The sequence below is a fragment of the Olea europaea genome, chromosome 16, assembly GCF_002742605.1.
Source record: "Olea europaea var. sylvestris chromosome 16, O_europaea_v1, whole genome shotgun sequence".
Taxonomy (NCBI): Eukaryota; Viridiplantae; Streptophyta; class Magnoliopsida; order Lamiales; family Oleaceae; genus Olea; species Olea europaea.
Window position 1 is genome coordinate 12,412,889 of NC_036252.1, and position 21,028 is coordinate 12,433,916.

At 32.7% G+C, this 21,028-nt stretch overlaps 2 protein-coding genes across 2 annotated transcripts; one reads left to right on the forward strand and one right to left on the reverse strand.

Moving 5' to 3' along the window:
• Positions 1-13,290: 13,290 nt before the first annotated feature.
• LOC111412148 (seipin-2-like) lies at positions 13,291-16,554 on the forward strand. The gene is made up of 2 exons (XM_023042938.1): positions 13,291-14,596; positions 15,884-16,554. The coding sequence occupies exons 1-2, from the start codon at positions 14,054-14,056 to the stop codon at positions 16,106-16,108; spliced, it is 768 nt and encodes a 255-aa protein (XP_022898706.1). The 5' UTR covers positions 13,291-14,053; the 3' UTR covers positions 16,109-16,554.
• A 446-nt stretch (positions 16,555-17,000) lies between these two features.
• LOC111412149 (aquaporin NIP1-1-like) lies at positions 17,001-19,765 on the reverse strand. The gene is made up of 5 exons (XM_023042939.1): positions 19,449-19,765; positions 19,040-19,264; positions 18,766-18,963; positions 17,687-17,748; positions 17,001-17,368 (listed from the first exon to the last, which is right to left on the reverse strand). The coding sequence occupies exons 1-5, from the start codon at positions 19,530-19,532 to the stop codon at positions 17,149-17,151; spliced, it is 789 nt and encodes a 262-aa protein (XP_022898707.1). The 5' UTR covers positions 19,533-19,765; the 3' UTR covers positions 17,001-17,148.
• Positions 19,766-21,028: the final 1,263 nt, after the last annotated feature.

Here is a 21,028-nt window from a genome sequence, read left to right on the forward strand (position 1 = left end):
CCCCGTTTGATTCCCTTTTTTACCCATAAAAATGAAAAATACGATTATTATCTATCACATCAAGCACAATATTTGACTTTCTATATTTTGTGTGAGTTCTATAACGATTATATTTTTCATTTTCGTTCTTACAAAAATGAGTACTAAACGGGACCTAAGATTTAAGATTGACTTCTAATCAAATCGTTTTTGTGTGGTCATTTTTAATTCCAATTAATTGCTTCAAATGGTATAGCAAAATCTTGAAAGATGTAAATCAAAACCCACAACCACAGCATAACGGAAGCCAAGCATAAAGGCCCCTTACGTCTCAATGAATTGGGCCTCAAGGTATTCATTTCAAAGGGGGCAAATTACCCAAATATGAGGAAAATAAGGGGTGAGTTGGCAATTATTAATTTTTATTGATGCCCTATTTGGTAGCCATTTTTTTCAAAATGTATTTTTCTCTCTTCTTTTCAACTACACATTCTTTATTAAAATAATATTACACGTAAATTAAAAAAAATTCTTATTTTTCAACCACACATTTCACATCAATTTACTATTCTAAAATGTATTTTTACATAAAAATGAATATCAAACACCCCCTGAATATTACAGAATTACAATATTGATTGGCGTTTAAGGAGAAATACGGCAACTACGGTACATGTACCCTCTATGTAATTTTTTGTGGTGAATTTTGTGCAACAAAGCATATAATAAGTTATAGTGATTTAATATTTGTATTCGTATAATTTTCTTAAAAATAATCTTGTCTTAAACATGCCACCAACTGCTTAAATCAAAATGAGAATGTAAGTACGTAGGAACATATATATGGACATAATACGGAAGTGAACTTGTACGGCAGTGCATGCATAAAGGCTTGAAAATCTTTTATTAGCTGAATCTTAATGACAGGACCTACCCTATTCTTGAACCCTTTGTCGAACTTGACTTCCTAGAACTCAATAGTTGCACGTACTTGTTCAACACTATACTTCGATTTTGCCGTTCAAAAGGAACATCAACTATCTATACATCGTTGAATGGAAATAAGGGATTGCGATCATTGATAATTTTGATCAATTGATTGTTCTCGAATGTGTCCATTCAACGATGTAATAAAATTATATAATTTCATAAAAGAATCAATTAAAATTATGAATCATGTCTTGTCAAAATTATCAGCATAAGCCTTCCTTGTAAGCTAATCCTCAAGCCAGCCTTAGTCAAATTAATAGGGGGTTCAATTTTATAATCTTCAACTAGTTGGATTAATGGATTGGACGATCCAAAATAATGACCAAATGCATAAGTCGTTACAAGAAGTTCTAAAATACATATGCATATAGGCTATAGAATGTCATCAAAGTACTCTATTTCCTTTTAAATCATAATCCAGTAGACACTTTTATGAATATCAATTAAATATTCGTAAGTAAATTGCTCTCGAATGTTCAATCATATGATAATCAAAGTTATTCATTGATAAATTATGGTACAAATGCCTCTTCTTTGCACTTATTATAATTCTTTCTTCACAAATATTGTAATTTGAATAGCCTTATTAAAAATAAAAATAAAAAGTCAATTTTGAAGTCATTATATCATTAAAAGCCCTTGTCTGGGAAAGCTTTTTTTATTCCATTTTTAGCAAATTTTCTTCCGTTGCACAGTTGAACATGGGTCCCATTTTGGCCGCAATTTTTTACCATCTCAAAATTAAATACCAAAAATGTCCTTGTCTCATGAAGAATGAACGAAATGTTAAGGGGCAAAAATGTCATTTTATCTTTAAAAAGTCAAAAATTGCGGCTGGCCTTGTTTGACATATATGTGTATCTGTTTCATTTTGGCTACAATTTGAAACAAAAACTCTCCTAGACAAGGGCTAAAATTTTCGAGGTTTAATCAAGGCTTAGCTCAAGTCCCACTATTTGTTGTATTCAAATTATAAGAATTAGCAATCGTCAATATGCTCATATTAGTGCAGCGGTCAAAGAAACATTACCATATATAGCCCTAGAAAAATCACAAGTATTTTTTCTTTTAATTCTTTTTTGATTGAGATGTATAAACCCTGTCATGGATTTAATGTAAATGTGCAAAAGTTCTATTTACCTTAAAATTTATATCGTAATTTTTTTATGCGATGCATTAACAATTGCATCTATTCCGAAGCTAAAATGAAACAAATGGAAGCCTTGATCACACATCGAAGAGAGTGTATACAATTGAAACAGAATCACGCTAATTTTGAGATTCAACACTTTGGACAAGTTTCATTTTAGAAGGCCGATGCGTCTTCAAAACCATACATTTTGATTGTTATTCGATATTTAAATGAATGATGTAGAATTAATTAATATCTTCACACAATTGATCTTCATTATTTGTGGAAGAAACATCCATTTCATGTAATATCCAAAAATGGTTAAACCCCAACCTTGAGGGTCCCCCACCACCTTGTCCCTAGAGCATCGTGAAGAAGGTAAATCGAGGGATGTGACTCATCAGGTCAGGAAATAAGAGCTTGTCTGTATACTGGTGCCCACAAAGAGTCCAATTCCATATCTTAGGAATTGAACCCTCACACTGCGGCTGCCAGCAAGACTGAAACTACCTTACTCTTGTCCTTTGCACCACTGAGCTATGTCCCATGAGGCATCCATTTCATGTAATATCACTGCCACATTTGGCAGTTCTTAAACATAGATGCTATCAACCACCATTAGTGTGCCTTCCATGGCTTAAACACAAACTTCTCTGATTCGGAGCATGTTACTCCAAAGAACTAGATAAAGATGGATTATCTCTTTCCTTCAATGTATCTCCTCTAAAATTGACCACAAAGAACAGGTATTGACCCTTTCAATAGATAATGGAGCAGAAGCAATAGAAGAACATGATGAACGAACAAACAATCAAGCCCTCTTGATTCTTAGGGATGTTAGAAATTTACAATTGACAATCGTTGATTTACAAAAGAATCATTAGAATTGATTTTTGATTGACAATAATGAATTCTAAAAATATCGATTAGGATTGACAATTGGGGCAAAAAATTAAAAAAAAAATTAATTAAAAATAAGCCCCTAAATTCCTAATAAATAATAAAAATTGCCTAATTAAAATTAATAATAAAAAAAGCACGACAAACCGTTAATGAAATCAATCATATCTCAACTTTGTCCTTTGATATTGTATTTTCATCACCAATCTTGCTACACATACATTCTAGTTGATATTTTGCTTTACATTATATCACATGACACAAAATTTTACCATTAATTTTTCCAAGACTTAAAACAATCAATAACCTCGATTTTACCACCTATTCAAATATCATCTAAATTGTACATAAATAATATACAAGTATCATAATTTTTTGAGTTTTGCTATTTGTACACTGGGTTGACACCTTGTTGTACATGCCTTTCACAAGAGGGAGCCCCAAGATTTTTTTTTTATTGGGTGTGGGCCCCTTTTTTGAGGGGATCGTAAACAAAGGTGTCAAATTACAAAACTCTGATTCTTTCATCACTTACATCAATAGTCACTAAGTTTAACTTTGTCATCCAAAATTAGTAAAATCTCCATGTGGCATACAAAAATGATAGATCGTAAGAGTGTATTTGATTGTGAGTATGAAATTTGTATGGAAAGTTTTTTTTTTTTTAGGCTATTCAATTATCTAGAACTTATTTGTATAAAAATTATTAATTAAATGTATTTGATTTAATTTAGTTTAAATCTAAAAAATATTATATTTGTCCATATTTTTTTGATGGGTAGATGAGATAAGTGATAAATGATATAGAGAAAGAGAGAGTAGATTACCTAAAACATAAAGACGACCACTCCCAAAAGAAAATATTTATCTTGTTTTTTAGAAAATATATGATGTTATGACCAAAAGTTGAAAAATAATTTTCATGAAAAAAATTGTTAATCGAAAACCCCAATAATAGAATTTTGGTGAAGAAATAACATTTTTCATGAAAAATAAGTCCAATCAAACATACTCTAATATTCGTTTGTTAAATTGGATTAGACGACTAAAGGAGAAAACTTTTTATAATGAAATGGAATTCAATTTAAAATTGCACGCGTAATTCATGTTTAATTAACTCACTCAATTTACCTAATCCGTAACATGTTTAAAATTATTTTAGGGATAATTGTAGTAACTGTCCCAAACCTATCTTTTTTTTTTTCTTTCCAAATTTTACCTTAACCTTCACTTTGTGCATTTCAATCCCAAACCTTTCAGAAATTAGCACCAGGGGTCCAAATTGATAATTTCTATTAGTTTGATCGTTAGCTAACTCAATAAATTGACTTTAATCAATTTTAAAAAGGGTAAAATGGTAATTTTCAATTAAAATTAAAAACATAAATAAATAAATCAATCAAAACCCTTTTCATATTCTCCTTCTCCTTCCCACACCACCACCACCTCTGTCGCCTCCTCCACCAACTTTGTCATCTTTTTCTGCCAACATTTCCTCCCTAATTTTTCTATCATCTTCCTCACACTCCAACAAAACCCATTTCTCATAAGCTCATCGTCGTAATCATCTCCGTAACCCCCCCTTAGCATCCCTCTTCACCACTTTCTATCTCATTTTCCTTTATCGTAATCACTTCCTAATAAACACACAATCTTCATCGCTGACAACTCCTACACAAAACAAAACAAGCCAATAGCGCAAAATATTTACACTTAATTTCCTGTGCATGTCAGCCAAAAACTTGTATAATCGATTCTTAATTTTGTAATATACAGATTATAACAATGGGGGAGTTGGCGACGGTGACTAAAGTTTACCCTTCGCCGCGAACGACTAATGAATTGGCTCGCCTTCTTCTTCCACATCTTCTTTTAAATCCTCGGAGGCACCCTTTAGATCTTCTTTCGACTCCTTGAGCGCCGTCGCAGTTCAAAGTTTTACCGATAGTTGAGCTGTCTGAGTTTCAAGAAGAATCCAAAGAGATTCCACCTACAACTCTAGCCGTTGTCCCAATTGTCGCTACTAGAGGAAGAGTGACGGATCCTTTGCCTTTTGCGAAGATGAGTAGGGTTTTGATTTTTTGTTTTTAGTCTTTTAGTTTATTTTTGGGGGATTTGTTTAAAAAGCCTAGTCAACAATAATATTTGGTAAAATAGGCTATCTCAATACTTTTTGGTTAATTAGCCTTTTGTCTACTTTATAATGTGCTAAAAGTCTTAAACACTATTCATTTGAAATATCTAAAATATCCCATCTGGAACAAAAATTTACCAAATTGCCCAAACTTAAATGCCCATTTTTATTCTGACTTTTCGTACACAATTTAAACAAACAAGTAAAATGGTATACTGCCTTTTAAACGATTGAATGCCGTTTTAACTAATATCATATTTGTATCACTTTATATTTTTTCCTATCCACATAAAAATTAATTAAAACAAGTTTTAACTATATTTCGAATGTTATTGAGTGTCCGTGATCCAAAACGACATGCTGTCATTATAAACCACTTGATGACGTTTTATCTAAAGTAAACAATTTTTCACTAATTTATAGTGAAATCGAGACCCCATAATCCAAAATGTGATATTGCTGTTTTAAATGATTAGGTATCGTTTCAACTAATTTCGTATCTGTCTCACTTTATTTTCGCTCGTATGCACATGACAATGAATGAGTGGAAGTTTTCATTACATTTGAACACGAGTAATGATACAAAGTTCGCATGATAATGATCGATACTATTGTTCCATGGATAAAGTGAATTAGATATAACTACAAACGATAACTACAAACGAAAGTAAGTAAGTTAATTTCGATTATATTCTAATTATGGGATAAGATATTCAATAAATTGCCTCGTTTAACTTGTACAAGTCTTTTAAGATGTTCCAAGTCTAATCGACTCGTTTTGTAGTGAAATCAAGGCCTCGTCATCCAAAATAACATGATATATTTAAAATGCTGAATAATTTAAATTCCAATGAAGAGATAAAATACTCCACAAAATATCTCGTTTAAATTGCTTAAGTCTTATATGATGTTCCAAAACATGATCGATTCGTTTTGGAGTGAAATCGAGACCCTATAATCCAAAATGTCATGATGTCGTTTTAAATGATTGGGTGTTGTTTCTACTAATTTCGTATCCGCTTCACTTTATTTTCACTTTTATGTACATGAAAATAAACGAATGGAAGATTTCATTATATTTGTCCCGAGTATCGACATAAAGTTCACGCGATAATGACCAACGCTATTGTTCCATGAGTAAACTGTATTAAATTTAACTATGAACGAAAGTAAGTAAATTTCATTATATTCTAATCATGCGATAAGATATTCAACAAGTTGGCTCATTTAACTTGAATAAGTCGTCTAAAATGTTCCAAGTCTTATCGACTCGTTTTAGAGTGAAATCAAGGCACGTGACTCAAAACGACATGATATCAATGAAAAGTTAGGTGTCGTTTCAACTGTTTTTGTATTCATTTCACTTTATATTCACTCATATCCTTATAAAATGAATGAATGCAATTGTTTACTACATTTGGATATCGAGAACCCCAATTAAAACGCTACTGTTTTAAATGATTGAGTGTTATTTCAACTAATTTCATATCCGTTTCACTTTATTTTCACTCGTATGCATATGACAATAAGCGAATGGAAGTTTTCATTACATTTGGACATGAGTATCGATATAAAGTTCACATGATAGTGACCAACAATATTATTTCATAGGAAAATTACAATAGACTTTACTGCGAATGAAGATAAGGAACTCCAATTCCGTTATATTTATTATGAGTTAAAGTACTCAATAAATTAGTCTGTTTAGTTTGTAAAAGTCTTTGTTTTGAATTATTTACGTTCATAACCACTTCAAAGTTTAAGGATGAAAGTTTCAACTACATTTCAACGTTATCGTCGACACATTGATCCAAATTATAGCAAGTCACTCTGTAATCCGATTAAACTGCACTACACTACACCTAACAATAAAGAAAAACGTAAGTAACAAGTGTGGTATGCAACGCATAGCACGTACAGTCATTTAATGTGTACAAGTCATGTATGATATTTCAAACAATGTTTTACTAGTTTCAAAGTGAAATCGATACCTTATGACTCAAAAAGGCATATGATCATTTTAAACGTATGAGTGACATTTCTACTCATTTCGTGTTCGTTTTGGTTTATTCATGCTCGTAACTATTTGAAAGTTTAAGGATGAAAGTTTTAACTACATTTCATCGACACATTGGTTCAAACTATAGCGAGTCACTCTATAATCGGTTAGAAACTATACTACACTACACTTGACAATAAAGAAAAATGTAAGTCGCAAATATGGTATGCAAAACATAGCATGTGTAGTTGTTCAATGTGTACAAGATATGTATGAAGTTTAAAATACTATTTTACTAGTTTCAGAGTGAAATCGATACCTCGTGACCCAATAAGGCATTTGGTCATTTTAAATGTATGAGTGGTGTTTCTACTCATTTCGTGTTCATTTCGAATTATTCATGCATGTAACCACTTGAAAATTTAAGGATAAAAGTTTTATCTATATTTTATCGACACATTGATTCAAGCTATAGTGAGTCCCACTATAATTCGGATGAAAACTACACTGCACGATATTTGACAATAAAGAAAAATGTAAATAGAAAGTGTGGTATGCAAAACATAGTACGTGTAGTCGTTCAATGTGTACAAGTCATGTATGATGTTTCAAATACTATTTTACTAATTTCGGACTGAAATTGATAACTTGTAACCCAAAACGGCATCTGGTCGTTTAAACGTATGGTTGTCGTTTAGGGTATAGGGTTTCGGGTTTCGGGTTTAGGGTATAGGGTTTTAGGTATATTGTTTAAATGTATGGTTACATTTATAGTATTGGATGATATTTCGAACATTAATTTACTAATTTTATAATGAAATCATGACTTTTTGACTCAAAACGGCATATTGTCGTTTTATTCGTAGGGGTGCTATTTAGGGTATAGGATATAAAAAAATATCAAATATGTAATCATTAAACATGTATAAGTGAAATTCGAACCCTACAACTTAGAACGACATGTGATCATTTTACAAGTATGACTGCCGTTTAGAGTATATAGAAACCGTTCAGGGTATATAAAACATAGAACATTTCGAACTGAAATCAACCCACTACCTAAAATGACATGTGAAAATTTATTTTCATTCGTATGCATATAAAAATGAATGAATTGAAACTTTCATTACATTTGTTCAAATTACAATGAGTCACTCTATAATTCGGGGGAAATTACACTACACTTGATAACAAAGAAAAACATAAGTAGCAAGTATGGTATCCAAAACATAGCACGTGTCGTTGTTCAATGTGGACGAGTCATGTATGATGTTTGAAAACATGTTTTACTAGTTTCGGAGTAAAATTAATATCCCATGACCCAAAGCGACATCTAGTCATTTTAAACGTATGACTAATGTTTCAACTCATAAGTGCTCGTTTCGGTGCATTTATATTTGTAACCACGTGAAAGTTTAGGGATGAAAGGTTCTATTACATCTTGACATTGCTATCGACACATTTATTCAAACTATATTGAGTCACATCATACATTCGATTGGAAAGTACATTACATTTGACTACAAAGGAAAATGCAACAAATATGGTACACAAAACATAGCATGTACAATAATACAACTTGTACATCTTATCTATAATGTTTCAAACATTGTTTTAACAAGTTTTGGATGGAAATTGATACCACATGATCCAAAATGATATCTAATCATTTTAAACGTATAACTGACATTTCTACTCATTTAGCGTTCGTTTTGGTTCATTCATGCCTGTAACCACGTAAAAGTATAGGGATGAAAGTTTTAACTACATTTTGACGTTGTGGTCGACACATTTGTTCAAACTATAGTGAGTCACTCCATAATTCGATAGGAAATTACACTACACTTAACAATAAATATGCTATACAAAACATAGCATGTACAATAATTTAACTTGTATATTTTATCTATGATGTTCCAAATATTATTTTTACTCGTTTCAGAGTAAAATTGATACCACATGACTCAACACAACATCTGATTATTTTAAACGTATAGCCAACATTTCTATTCGTTTAGTGTTCGTTTCAGATCATTCACGTCCGTAACCACATGAAAATTTATGGATGAAAGTTTTTATTACATTTCGACGTTGCGATCGACACATTTGTTCAAACTATAGTCAGTCAATTCATAATCCGTTAGGAAGCCACGCTTCACTTGACAAAAAAGAAAAACGTAAGTAATAAGTATAGTATCCAAAATATAGCACGTGTAGTTGTTTAATTTATACGACTCATGTATAATGTTTCAAAATACGTTTCACTAGTTTCGGAATGAAATCGACACCCCATGACCCAAAATGGCATCTAGTCGTTTTAAACACAGGGTTACTGTTTAGGGTTTATGTTTTAGGATATAGAGTTTATGTTTTAAAATATATGGTTTACAAAATAGAAAAACGTGCAATTATTCAACATGTAAAAGTCATGTATGATGTTCGAAACACTATTTTATTAGTTTTGGAGTGAAATTCATACTCCATGAGGACAAATGGCATTTGATCATTTTAAATGGAGGGTTACCATTTGGGGGTTAGGGTACAGGGTTTACATTTTAGGGTATAGGGTTTAGAAAACAGAAAAACATGTAATTGTTCAACATGTACAAGTTTATATGATGTTCAAAACACTATTTTACTAGTTTTGGAGTGAATTTGAGATCCCTTGACCAAAACCACATGTTATCATTTTACACGTAAGGGTGCCATTTAAGAGGTAGAGTATACAAAAATATAGCTCGTGTAATCGTTCAATATGATCAAGTGAAATTGAAATCCTGTTACCCAATACCACATGTCATTCCAATACTTGTTTCTTAGTGAGATCGAGGCATCATGACCTAAAATAGCATGTTGTCATTTTAAATGTATAACTGTTGTTTTTCCAGACTGGATAAATTTGCATAGTTAATAATATAATCTATTTTTCCATTGCATAAATATATAAGCTATCATAAAAACTGCAGTTCTGTTTCAACTCTACTACTTAATATTTGAATAAAACATTCATTCAATAGAAAACATTGTAAAATTTCATAGCTACACTAGTCAACATCCATACACCTGTTCCGTAATCAATCATAAAAATCAATACTAACTAAACAAAATTAGCATTCATGCACTTATTTTCCAACTAAATCATATAAAACGTTCCTATCTAGATAAAATAAGCATCTAAGTCCTCTATCTTTCGACTACATAAATTTAAAAAATATATAAAGAAAACAATTATGTTAACTCGGCCATCGAAGGCGAAATATATTTCACCAAAATATATTATCATAGATATACTGGTCAAACTGTAAATATAAATGAAAATTCTCACTAATATACTTATTGTTTCCATCACTTCTGAATTCCCAAGACTAAAATTTGAGGTAACAAAATACTCTTAAAAATAGCAACTTTAGCATAGATAAGATAAGATGAAGCAAAATAGTTCTAAAGCAACACTTACAAGTTATTCCCATTTAAACTTTGCACGAGCTACCACTAAAGCACCAAATACATCTAGTCATCAGAATATACCAATTGCAAGAGATAACTGCCAACTACCTACTGACTAAATGCATACTCCTGCAGAAGTAAATTCTCAAATAACGACGAAAGAGAGAAAAATGACCACGTGGATGTTCTCAAATCAAATGCCAAAATTAGCATGGACCTTTTTTTGGAAAATTAAGCTAATGCTTGTGCCATCAAATACAAACCGTTAAAAGGGTTTGGTAAATGAATGAATCAAAATTTCAAAATGCTCTTATTTCATTACAGCAAAAGTAAACAACTAATCAAAATACTACCATCTAACAAAATTAGCGTCTAAGTCCTATATCATCTGATCACATAAAATTGAAAAATATACAAAGAAAACAATTATTCAATCTTATTATTGGATATAAGTTTTACGTCTAATCCGACCGACAAAAGTTCTGTAAAGTTGATAGTGTATATTCCGTAATCTCATTGATTGACAAGAGATAACTGCAAGCTACCTACTGATGTGTCCGTTGCTTATCTCTGCTCATCATTCAATTGTGCGGCCAAAAACTTTTCTCCCCCAAATATCATCTAACATTGTTTAAATATGTAAGTCTATGAAGAGAGCGCATTTTTTAAGATCTACCTTTAATTTTATCTTCAACGGGAATCACAAACTCAAATAAGTGTTCCATTTCTACAATAAAGAAATCACATACTAAAATGAGTGTTCCATTTCTACAATAAAAGACACAAAATGATCTTGTTAATTAATCAATGAACAAATATAAAAATTTTACAGTAATGTTAAATGATACGTAGTACAATTCATTTTCAGAAATAGAAAAAAATAGGTGAAATTTTCAAAATTACATAAACGGCATGATGCAATTTTCAGAACTATATAAACTTCATGGTACCATGCTGGAAAATTCAACAACTAACATATCAAATATCACAATCTCAACCAAGTAAATGCAATTTACATCATGGAAAAACAGGCAAAACATTACCATATATTAGTTACAGTAAAAAATCACGATCTTTTATTACTCTACCATATTCCATTTAATGCAAATTGCAAAATAGTACCAATTTGTTAAGACTTAAATGATATCACAGAATATCTATTTCATTACACTAATATTGCAACTAACATGACATTTAAATATTTTTAACAAGCAAATACTTAAATATCTAATTTTTTTATAGCACTTTCTATTAAATTGCCATTTTTGTTTCCACTTATCTGCTCAACACTAATTAGAATAAAAAAGAATCATATATTGCAATTTTCAAAATCACCTACGTTATTTACTTATAAGCCCATATGTATATGTTCAATATCTCATACTCAGAACACTCTACTACATATTTTTTTTATCAATTTGCTTATATATCTACATCATGAAGAATAAGCAGAGAAATAACATTTTTTCAAATTTGCAGTTACAGGAAGAAAGTTGAATTGTTAAGTATTTTTGGTGTAATTCAAAGCAATAATGAAAAATATGAAGAGAAAATTGAGTTTCAAAAGTTAATCACAACATACAAAAAAATGAATAAATTTAAAGGTCTAAAAAAGCCCACCTTATTGGTATAATTCTTCCTGGCACAAATTTCTCTAATTTTTTTTGGCATAAAATCGTATTAAAATTGAAAAATTGAGGAATCATTCATACCTGATAATAGCCCACTGTGAAATTGGTTCTTAGAAGTGGTTATTCACATATGGGTACTTTTTTTTTTCTGCGAGTTTTGATCTTGGAAAAATTGATGAAACCTTCATACCAAATTCTTCATTTCACTCAAGAAGACGAAAGAAATCGATTTTAAATGGTAGAAGGATCTAGAAATGAAGAAGACAATAAGAAAAATTAGGGGGGTTGGGGATTGTGAAGAGAGAACAAAGATGATGGATTTAGGATTCTGAAATTCAATTGATTTGAGAAAAGAAAATAGGGAATTAAGTTTTCTAGTGATGTTGAATAAGGGTGTTTTAGGTAGCTTATAAATCTCCCTTTCATATATTTATTTTAAAAACATTATTCTGGTCAAAGGTTAAAATTTCAAAGTGTATTATAATATAGGCTATTTGACTTAATTACCATTTATTTTTTAATTTTAATTGAAAATTACCATTCATGCCCTTTTAAAATTGGTCAAATCAATTTATTGGGTCAACTAATGGTCAAATTAACGGAAATCATCCATTTGGACTTCAAATGCTAACTTTTAAAAGGTTTGAAATTGTGAGTAGCATAAAGTGAAGGTTAATGTAAAATTTGCAAAAAAGCAATATATTTGGGACCACTGCTGCAATTATCCGTTAGGAGCAAGTTTCATTGATTTTGAATGATTATTTGAGCATAGTAACTGCCGAATTAGTAATTCGAAGTTGAGTGTTATATTTGTTGAAAATTAAGCCCCGTTTGGCATCATTGTTATCCATTAAATTATAATTCATTTTTTAATCTTTTCTTATCAATCATACATTATTCAATAAAATAATATTACACGTAAATTCAAAAAAATTTCTTTCTTTTTTAACCACATGTTTTTCAAAAATTATCATTCCTTTCGCTGTACGTGAAATAATTGGGCGGGCGTAGTACTAAATCCGTAAATCGCATCAGCAAAAAATTGAAAAGCCGTTATGGGGCAAATGGGGTTCAGATAGTCCCGTCGTTTGCCCACTGTTGAAGCACAACTCCAATAGCCAAATGTACAACTCCAATCATCTCTGATTTTCTCTCTTTTTGTTTATAATCAACTCTTGTCAGGCCCTAATTCTACTCTACTCCATGCATATATCTGCGTATACATACACAAAGCATTGTATATAGAATTAAATATACATATATGCATTCAACGGAGGACTCGAAATTGAATGCACGAGACGGCGGTGAAGAATACCACGATGCGCTTGATGATTTTCCATTTTACGGCTGTATCGTAACCTTTTCCGAACAAATCGAATTCGACGATTACTTGTCGTATTCGAATAAAACTTCAACTAGGTCGACTCTCCTCCTCCTCCTCCGCCGGTCTGGTTATCATCGGCCATTCTCCGATATTGACACGGTGGAGTACTCAAAGCCTGGTTCTTTGGTGAGTTTGGAGAATTACGCGAATGCCAGAAATAGAAACCGAAGACTATCACGCGAAATTAAGGAAAGCGGGAGGCAATTTCAAAATTCTGAGAATTTGGAGTCTTCTGGTTCTGTGGAGATCAAACCCTGCTTGGGAAGTTCGGAAAATAATTTAACTCGAGAGGATAAAGAGAAAAATGGTGAAGTATCTGGAATTATGAATGCAAACAATGAAAGGATTGTTGTTGTTGGAGATGAGGCGAATTTCAGGAAAGCAGTGATGCAATTCAAGTCTTCTGTTGTTATTATCTGGTATAGTAATAAAAGACATTGGCTTTCAAGTTAATTTGATGGTTGGTTTTTTCATGCTTCCAATTTGGTTAATTTATTACTCATGCTTGTTTGCTATTAATCCCTTTTGGGTTTTAAGGCGTTCTAGACAGCATTTAATTCGAAAAATAACTAGAATGCAGACTTTTGTATGCGAAAACGTGTCTCCATCTGTGTATGAATGGTTAAAAGAGCACAAGTCAATGTGGAATTTGAGCTTGAAATGTGGCTGGAGATTGTTGTGGTCAGGTTATGTTTGTGTTGTATTGATGGGATTGTTGGTTTCTGCATTTGTGATCGGTGCATTACTTATTAGGAGGGTGGTGGAAGAGCCAATAAGAATGAAAGGAAGTTTGAACTTTGATTACACTGAGAAGAGTCCGGTCGCATTTCTACCAATAATAGCATGCCCAGAGGCAAGTCAGGATGCATATCTTTTGAAGAACCCTGAAATTGGGAAGATTGGTGAGCTGAGGGTTATACCTCCTAACCACAAGTTGCAGGTTACCATTTTGTTAACGATGCCGGAGCCTGACTACAACCAAGATCTTGGGATTTTTCAGGTATGCATTATGTGTCATTACCAGTGGTTCTTAGTGTTGTGGTGACCTTTGCATTACGTTATGTTGTGACATTATGTCTATATTAGTAATCTGCCAAATAGATAAGTCCACATTTTCAACTGCATCAAATGCATCTTTCTCAATATAGACAACCAAGTTATCATGCATGCTAGATCTCAAATCTAACATATACACAACACATTAAAACAAACCTAACAATAATCTACTCAACTGAAGAAAGTCCAATCCAGATTAAAGCAAGCCTAACAATTATCCTCTCAAAGTAAGCGAGTTCAAATTAAACATAAGCACATTAAATCAAGCCTATAAATAATCCACTCCAATTAAACAAGTCCAATCCAAAAATATAAACTTAAAAAAATTGTAAGGCAAACCCTATTTTTTTTTTTTTTTAAAGGAATTTTAGAAAAATGCCAAATTCTCCTCCTCCACTTGTGTCCAACATATTCGCTTGTATAATTCCATTTAGTTCAGAATTATTATTCTGCTGCGTTTTAGATTTCTGAGTCTGTGATTCCTATCAGTCCGCAAACTGATATAATAGAACCTTATAATTTTGTGAATTATACGAGTTTTCCCCCATGCCTTGAGAAGGTTGTTTCCTTTCCGTGAGTAGAGAGGTTTTCCACTCATTTTGCCATTTTTGGATTAGCTCATTGCAGTGGTGCTCAGGATAGGCTGTTTCCACATGCAAACAGCTAGCCATACAGCTTTTCCCACATGAGATACCTGTTATGCCACTGACTTGGCTTCGTCTTTCTCGTGTTTGCCATAGTTTTTTTGCTTCCTCATCAAATACCTTGTTTGATCCTTCAAATTCAACTGCATTGACCCTTAGGAAATGTAAATGCAGTGATCAAATTGTGACTTAGTGCTAATTTTATTGCTCAATCGTATTGCATACAGGCATAACCCATATTGTCCTATGCCTTATACACTGGAAGAGGTAAAAAAACATTATATTTCACAGTTTTTTCTTTTTACTAACTATGATCTGGAAAGAGAAGAATATGATATCTGTAAGAACATCATTTATGACAATGCAATTGCCTTTTTTTTCTTTGAAAACTTTATGGCATCATTTTTACCTTTTACTGAAATCTATCGGTCAGTGTCTTCTGGATTTCTGAATGTTTTGTGCTTGATATGTAGTAGTTTGATATAGCATCATGTGACCCGAGATGTAGGAATAAGTCTTTGTTGAATTGGTTGGATACCTGTTTTTAATTATTCAATACTTTATTCATTTTTCCTTCTCCACTGAAGGTTAGAGTAGATTTCCTTGCTGCCGATGGTAGAACTCTTGCAAGCTTAAGGAGTCCATGCATGTTGCAATTTAGAAGTCTGCCTATCCGCCTTTTGCTGACTTTTCTAAAAGTTGCTCCTATTTTAACTGGTTATACATCAGAATCCCAGAAATTGGACATAAACCTCAGAGGATTTATTGAAGGTACCCTGCCAACTGCCTGCTTAAAGGTGGTTATTGAGTAACGAGCTGAATTCCTTCTTGGTGCTGGTATTCCTGAAATATATGAATCATCTGTATCCCTGGAGTCAGAACTTTCTTTGGTGGAAAAACTCATATGGTATTGGAAGAAAACATTAACTGTATGGATTAGCTTGACTCTCTTTACAATGGAGTTGCTTTTTACTCTTCTCTGTTGCAAAACTCTCATTATCCCAAGAATAAGACTAAGGGAAGATTCTCCCAACAATGGTGCTTCACAGAATGATCACTCAGTTCGGGGGTAACAGTCCAGCAGAAACCACATTTGTTGCTAATTTAATCATGGTGAGAGTGATCACAAGAAGTATCTTTCTGTACTTTGACATATATGTATATTATCATTATCTCAATATCCATGTTTTTTAATATGTTTGAAAACGTCTAGATGTAAAAATGCCCAACATGGGGAAAAATATAGTCAATATATGCATATTTTTCTCAATTGGTCTATAGTTTGCTTGCCAGTTCATTTATGTTTGACACATTGCTGAATGAAATCCTTATACAGTAACATACTTCTTTAATACTACTGTGACTGCACTATAAATTTTATTAAGAAACCATTGTCACAAACTCGTGGATTGAACTCACCCTTCACATTAGCTTATAAAGAGAGGGTGCTCAATGTGTTGATAAATCTTCGAGGCATAAACAATGTGGAACTTAGAAATAGTTGTTACTTATGGAGGAATCCATTTCTTCTGTTGAATTTTGTTTTCAGTATTCAGATTTTAACCGCTTTATACTTGGATAAAAGTGTAAGTCAGAATATAATTCACTAGGTGAAGCATTGCAGTATTGGAAAACTAGCCGTCGCAGTTTGCTCGATAAAATGCTCATGGAGGTCAGATTTACTCTGTTCACTCCCTGCTTCACCCCCTATTAGATGAATGAATGGTTTCATTCAGAACACAACTGAATTTGTAAAATAACAATGCCACATAGCCAGAAAATGGGAAAGAAATTTTCTCTTACCTAATACAGCAAGCTATACTAATTAATCCAGAAAATAGGACCTAAGTTATCAATTGGGCCTGTTACGGGCCAAGATCTTGAGGAAAGAAGCAGTCTGGGTGATTTCTCGTAAAGGTTTGTCTGTGAATCTGATGATATTATAGGCCCAAGCACCCGCTATAGCCCCAAGAGTCGGGCCTACTATGTATATCCATATTCCCTCGTAACGATTTGACACTATTGCTGGGCCTAAACTCCTTACTGGGTTCATGGAAGCCCCAGATACTGGCCTGTCCATCAAAACTACCCATTAGGCCCACATTGAAGAATTATAACATAAAAAACAATTTTTGAAAATTCGAAACAGATCGCAAATTCAAAAAACGTCCCAAGATTATGATTATCACTATCCGAACAAGTCTATTATTTTTCTTGATGGCTTGTCTGACACTTTTGAAATCGCTTTCGTCAAATACAATATCTTTATGTAGAACTGATCTCCTACCCATAGTGGACATGAGATAGATGTTCAACCATCGGCATGAGCAGGAGATCAGTTTTGTATCTATATATATAAGAATAGCAAGACAATTGAGCACAGTATTTACCCTGCAAACATCACGTTAAGTAAAATAGTTGCTCCAATGGCTAAACCCGAAAGTTCTCCAATCTGCATGGCAGCACGAACAATAATTAAAAAAAAAGAAAGGTCATAAAATGATTGATAAAAAAGATCCATATCATTGTCAAAATGATGTCATTTGTCTTAACCCCTTTCAAATTATGAAATCACCATCATGATCTCTTGCTAATCCGGTTTTCTTGAATTTATAAACATGAAGTAGATAACTCTATGTTGTCTTTCGAAAGACCAAGAATAAGGTGAAGGAATTACAGCACGGTTGTCTGTAGCCACTCCAGATATGACAAACATTAGGTAGAACGTGATTATAAATTCCATAACAAAAGACTGCAAGTCGGAGCCGGTCGGAAGTGTTCCGGCAAAGTGATCGTGTTTTCCCATGAACAGTAATCTCAGGGTACCGCTTGCTAGCGTGGCTCCGATCACTTGTGCCGCAATATATGCCGGTACCTATCAGGATGAGCACGAAGAAATCAAGAGCACGTTCGTTCAATGCATATAATTCTGTTGAATATACCATCTTCACCTGTCTAAGTGGGAACCTCTTGCAGGTGGCAAAAGCAATGGTCACAGCCGGATTAAAATGAGCACCGGAAATATGGCCAACTGAGTAAACCATAGCCATGACGACAAGTCCCCACACTATTGCGATTCCCGGCTGGGTTATCACCTCCTCCTTATCGGCGTTCACCACCACTGCGGCACAACCGGCAAAAATCAAGAAGTAGGTACCAAAACCCTCTGCAATTACCTACATATATTTTGAGATAATCAGCTATCAGATTGTTATAATTAATTACGAGTAGCAGTTAGTTATACAACCTACTAGCTAGCATTTATTAAGAAGGCATCGATTTCTTCATCGTCTTCAAGATAAAAAAAAAACATATCATTGTCAAAATGATGTCATTTGTCTTAACCCCTTTCAAATTATGAAATCACCATCATGATCTCTTGCTAATCCGGTTTTCTTGAATTTATAAACATGAAGTAGATAACTCTATGTTGTCTTTCGAAAGACCAAGAATAAGGTGAAGGAATTACAGCACGGTTGTCTGTAGCCACTCCAGATATGACAAACATTAGGTAGAACGTGATTATAAATTCCATAACAAAAGACTGCAAGTCGGAGCCGGTCGGAAGTGTTCCGGCAAAGTGATCGTGTTTTCCCATGAACAGTAATCTCAGGGTACCGCTTGCTAGCGTGGCTCCGATCACTTGTGCCGCAATATATGCCGGTACCTATCAGGATGAGCACGAAGAAATCAAGAGCACGTTCGTTCAATGCATATAATTCTGTTGAATATACCATCTTCACCTGTCTAAGTGGGAACCTCTTGCAGGTGGCAAAAGCAATGGTCACAGCCGGATTAAAATGAGCACCGGAAATATGGCCAACTGAGTAAACCATAGCCATGACGACAAGTCCCCACACTATTGCGATTCCCGGCTGGGTTATCACCTCATCCTTATCGGCGTTCACCACCACTGCGGCACAACCGGCAAAAATCAAGAAGTAGGTACCAAAACCCTCTGCAATTACCTACATATATTTTGAGATAATCAGCTATCAGATTGTTATAATTAATTACGAGTAGCAGTTAGTTATACAACCTACTAGCTAGCATTTATTAAGAAGGCATCGATTTCTTCATCGTCTTCAAGATAAAAAAAAAAATTTTAAAATTTAAAAAAAGAAAAAAAACACAACGTACGTATGTACATACCTTCTGTATAAAGGGTAACCAGTTTGGAGAATTTTGAATATGCTTCTCATCCACCAATCCATTTGCTCCTGACATTTCGGCCATGATATTATAAAAAAATTGAGTGATTGAGAGGAAGTCAGGAAGAGAGTTTTTTTCTGTAACCTAACCAAGGAGTGATCAATAATTCAGCAGAAAAATGTCCAATTAACTGGATATATATAAACCAATACGGTGCTGCACAGTTCAGTTTGACTGCATCATGCGATGCATTCTTGATTCTTTCTTTATATGTTATCGGATAATATTCAAATGTGAAAAATCGCCATTCCAGTGTCAGCATTCAAGTCTTCTAATATTCATTCTACGTGGCCCAGTTTGGAATATAATTCTTGAGAATAAATTTTATGAAAAATAAATTTTTTATTGAAAGAATATATGATTGAAAATCCATTTAAAAAATATATATTTTAAAAAAGAGAATCAAACAAAGCCTTCAACAGGTTACAAGTACAAATTTACATCTCAAATTAACTATTTCTATTTTTCGAATTCACTAGAATTTTTTTTCCTTTAATTAATTTTGTTTTTTTCACAAAGCTTGAATATCGGGTGAGTCAATCCAGGTTTTTCAATACTCAAAACTACCAATTGCAATTTGAGTATTTCATAAATGGAACCCGTTACAGGTTCAGTTCCGTTCTTGATGTTTTTACTTAAAAAATTGTTTATTGACAGGAAAAATTATTTTTAAATATCTAGTAGAAATAGAAAAATAAAATATATCGTCAGATACGTATTTCACCGTTTTCTTAAACCAATTCACTACAAATATGTCATCATCTCTACTATAATAACATTCAATTCTGGTTGTGACTTTGCAAGCAGCGTCTCGAGAAGGATTTTTTGGGACGAACATCGTGTATTGTGCGATTAGACACGACTATGAATGAAAATGATATGATTCAATTATTTAAATAAATTAATATGATTCATTAACTATTCGAAACTATTCGGATAAAAAAGATTGTTTTCAACCACACATTTCACATCAATTTACTATTCGAAAATGCATTTTTACAAAAAAATGGGTATCAAACACGCTCATAATTTTAAAAGATAATATTAGTTCTAAATGAGTTGATTCATTCTTTCTACAAATGAGATCTGATTTGTACAATTTTTACTCGTGCAACTGACTTGTCTAAGAAATTATCGTCTCCCAAGAATATTCTAACAAAAGATAGACAATTATGTTGTCGCTATCGAATGATGTAAATTAATGTTCACATTTATGCCCAATCAAAGGAGTGCAGCTGCAATTTGAACATAATACCATCGTTCGAGAGCTTCAACATCACATTTCTTTTATTTTTCTTTCCAAATATCTTTCTTATAGAAATGGTCTATGGAATTCCATATAATTGGTCAATCTTCAGGTTGAAAGGTAAGCAGCTACTTTTCTGTATCTTCGTAACTACGGCAATTAATTAAGAAACAATTAATCAAAACTCTCGATTTTCATTGGTTATAAATATATTCTTGATTTTTTTAATTGGTTTATACGCAATTTATTAATTATTTAAAATTTAAGAATAATA

Bases quoted from the DNA above. Each gene is read 5' to 3' on its own strand.
- LOC111412148 (XM_023042938.1), top strand. From the start codon at position 14,054: ATGGTTGGTTTTTTCATGCTTCCAATTTGGTTAATTTATTACTCATGC. The intron at 14,597-15,883 runs GTATGCATTATG...TCTCCACTGAAG, and splicing joins AAGATCTTGGGATTTTTCAG to GTTAGAGTAGATTTCCTTGC.
- LOC111412149 (XM_023042939.1), bottom strand. From the start codon at position 19,532: ATGGCCGAAATGTCAGGAGCAAATGGATTGGTGGATGAGAAGCATATT. The intron at 19,265-19,448 runs GTATGTACATAC...AAATATATGTAG, and splicing joins GGTTACCCTTTATACAGAAG to GTAATTGCAGAGGGTTTTGG. The intron at 17,369-17,686 runs GTAAATACTGTG...TTTGATGGACAG, and splicing joins CTTAACGTGATGTTTGCAGG to GCCAGTATCTGGGGCTTCCA.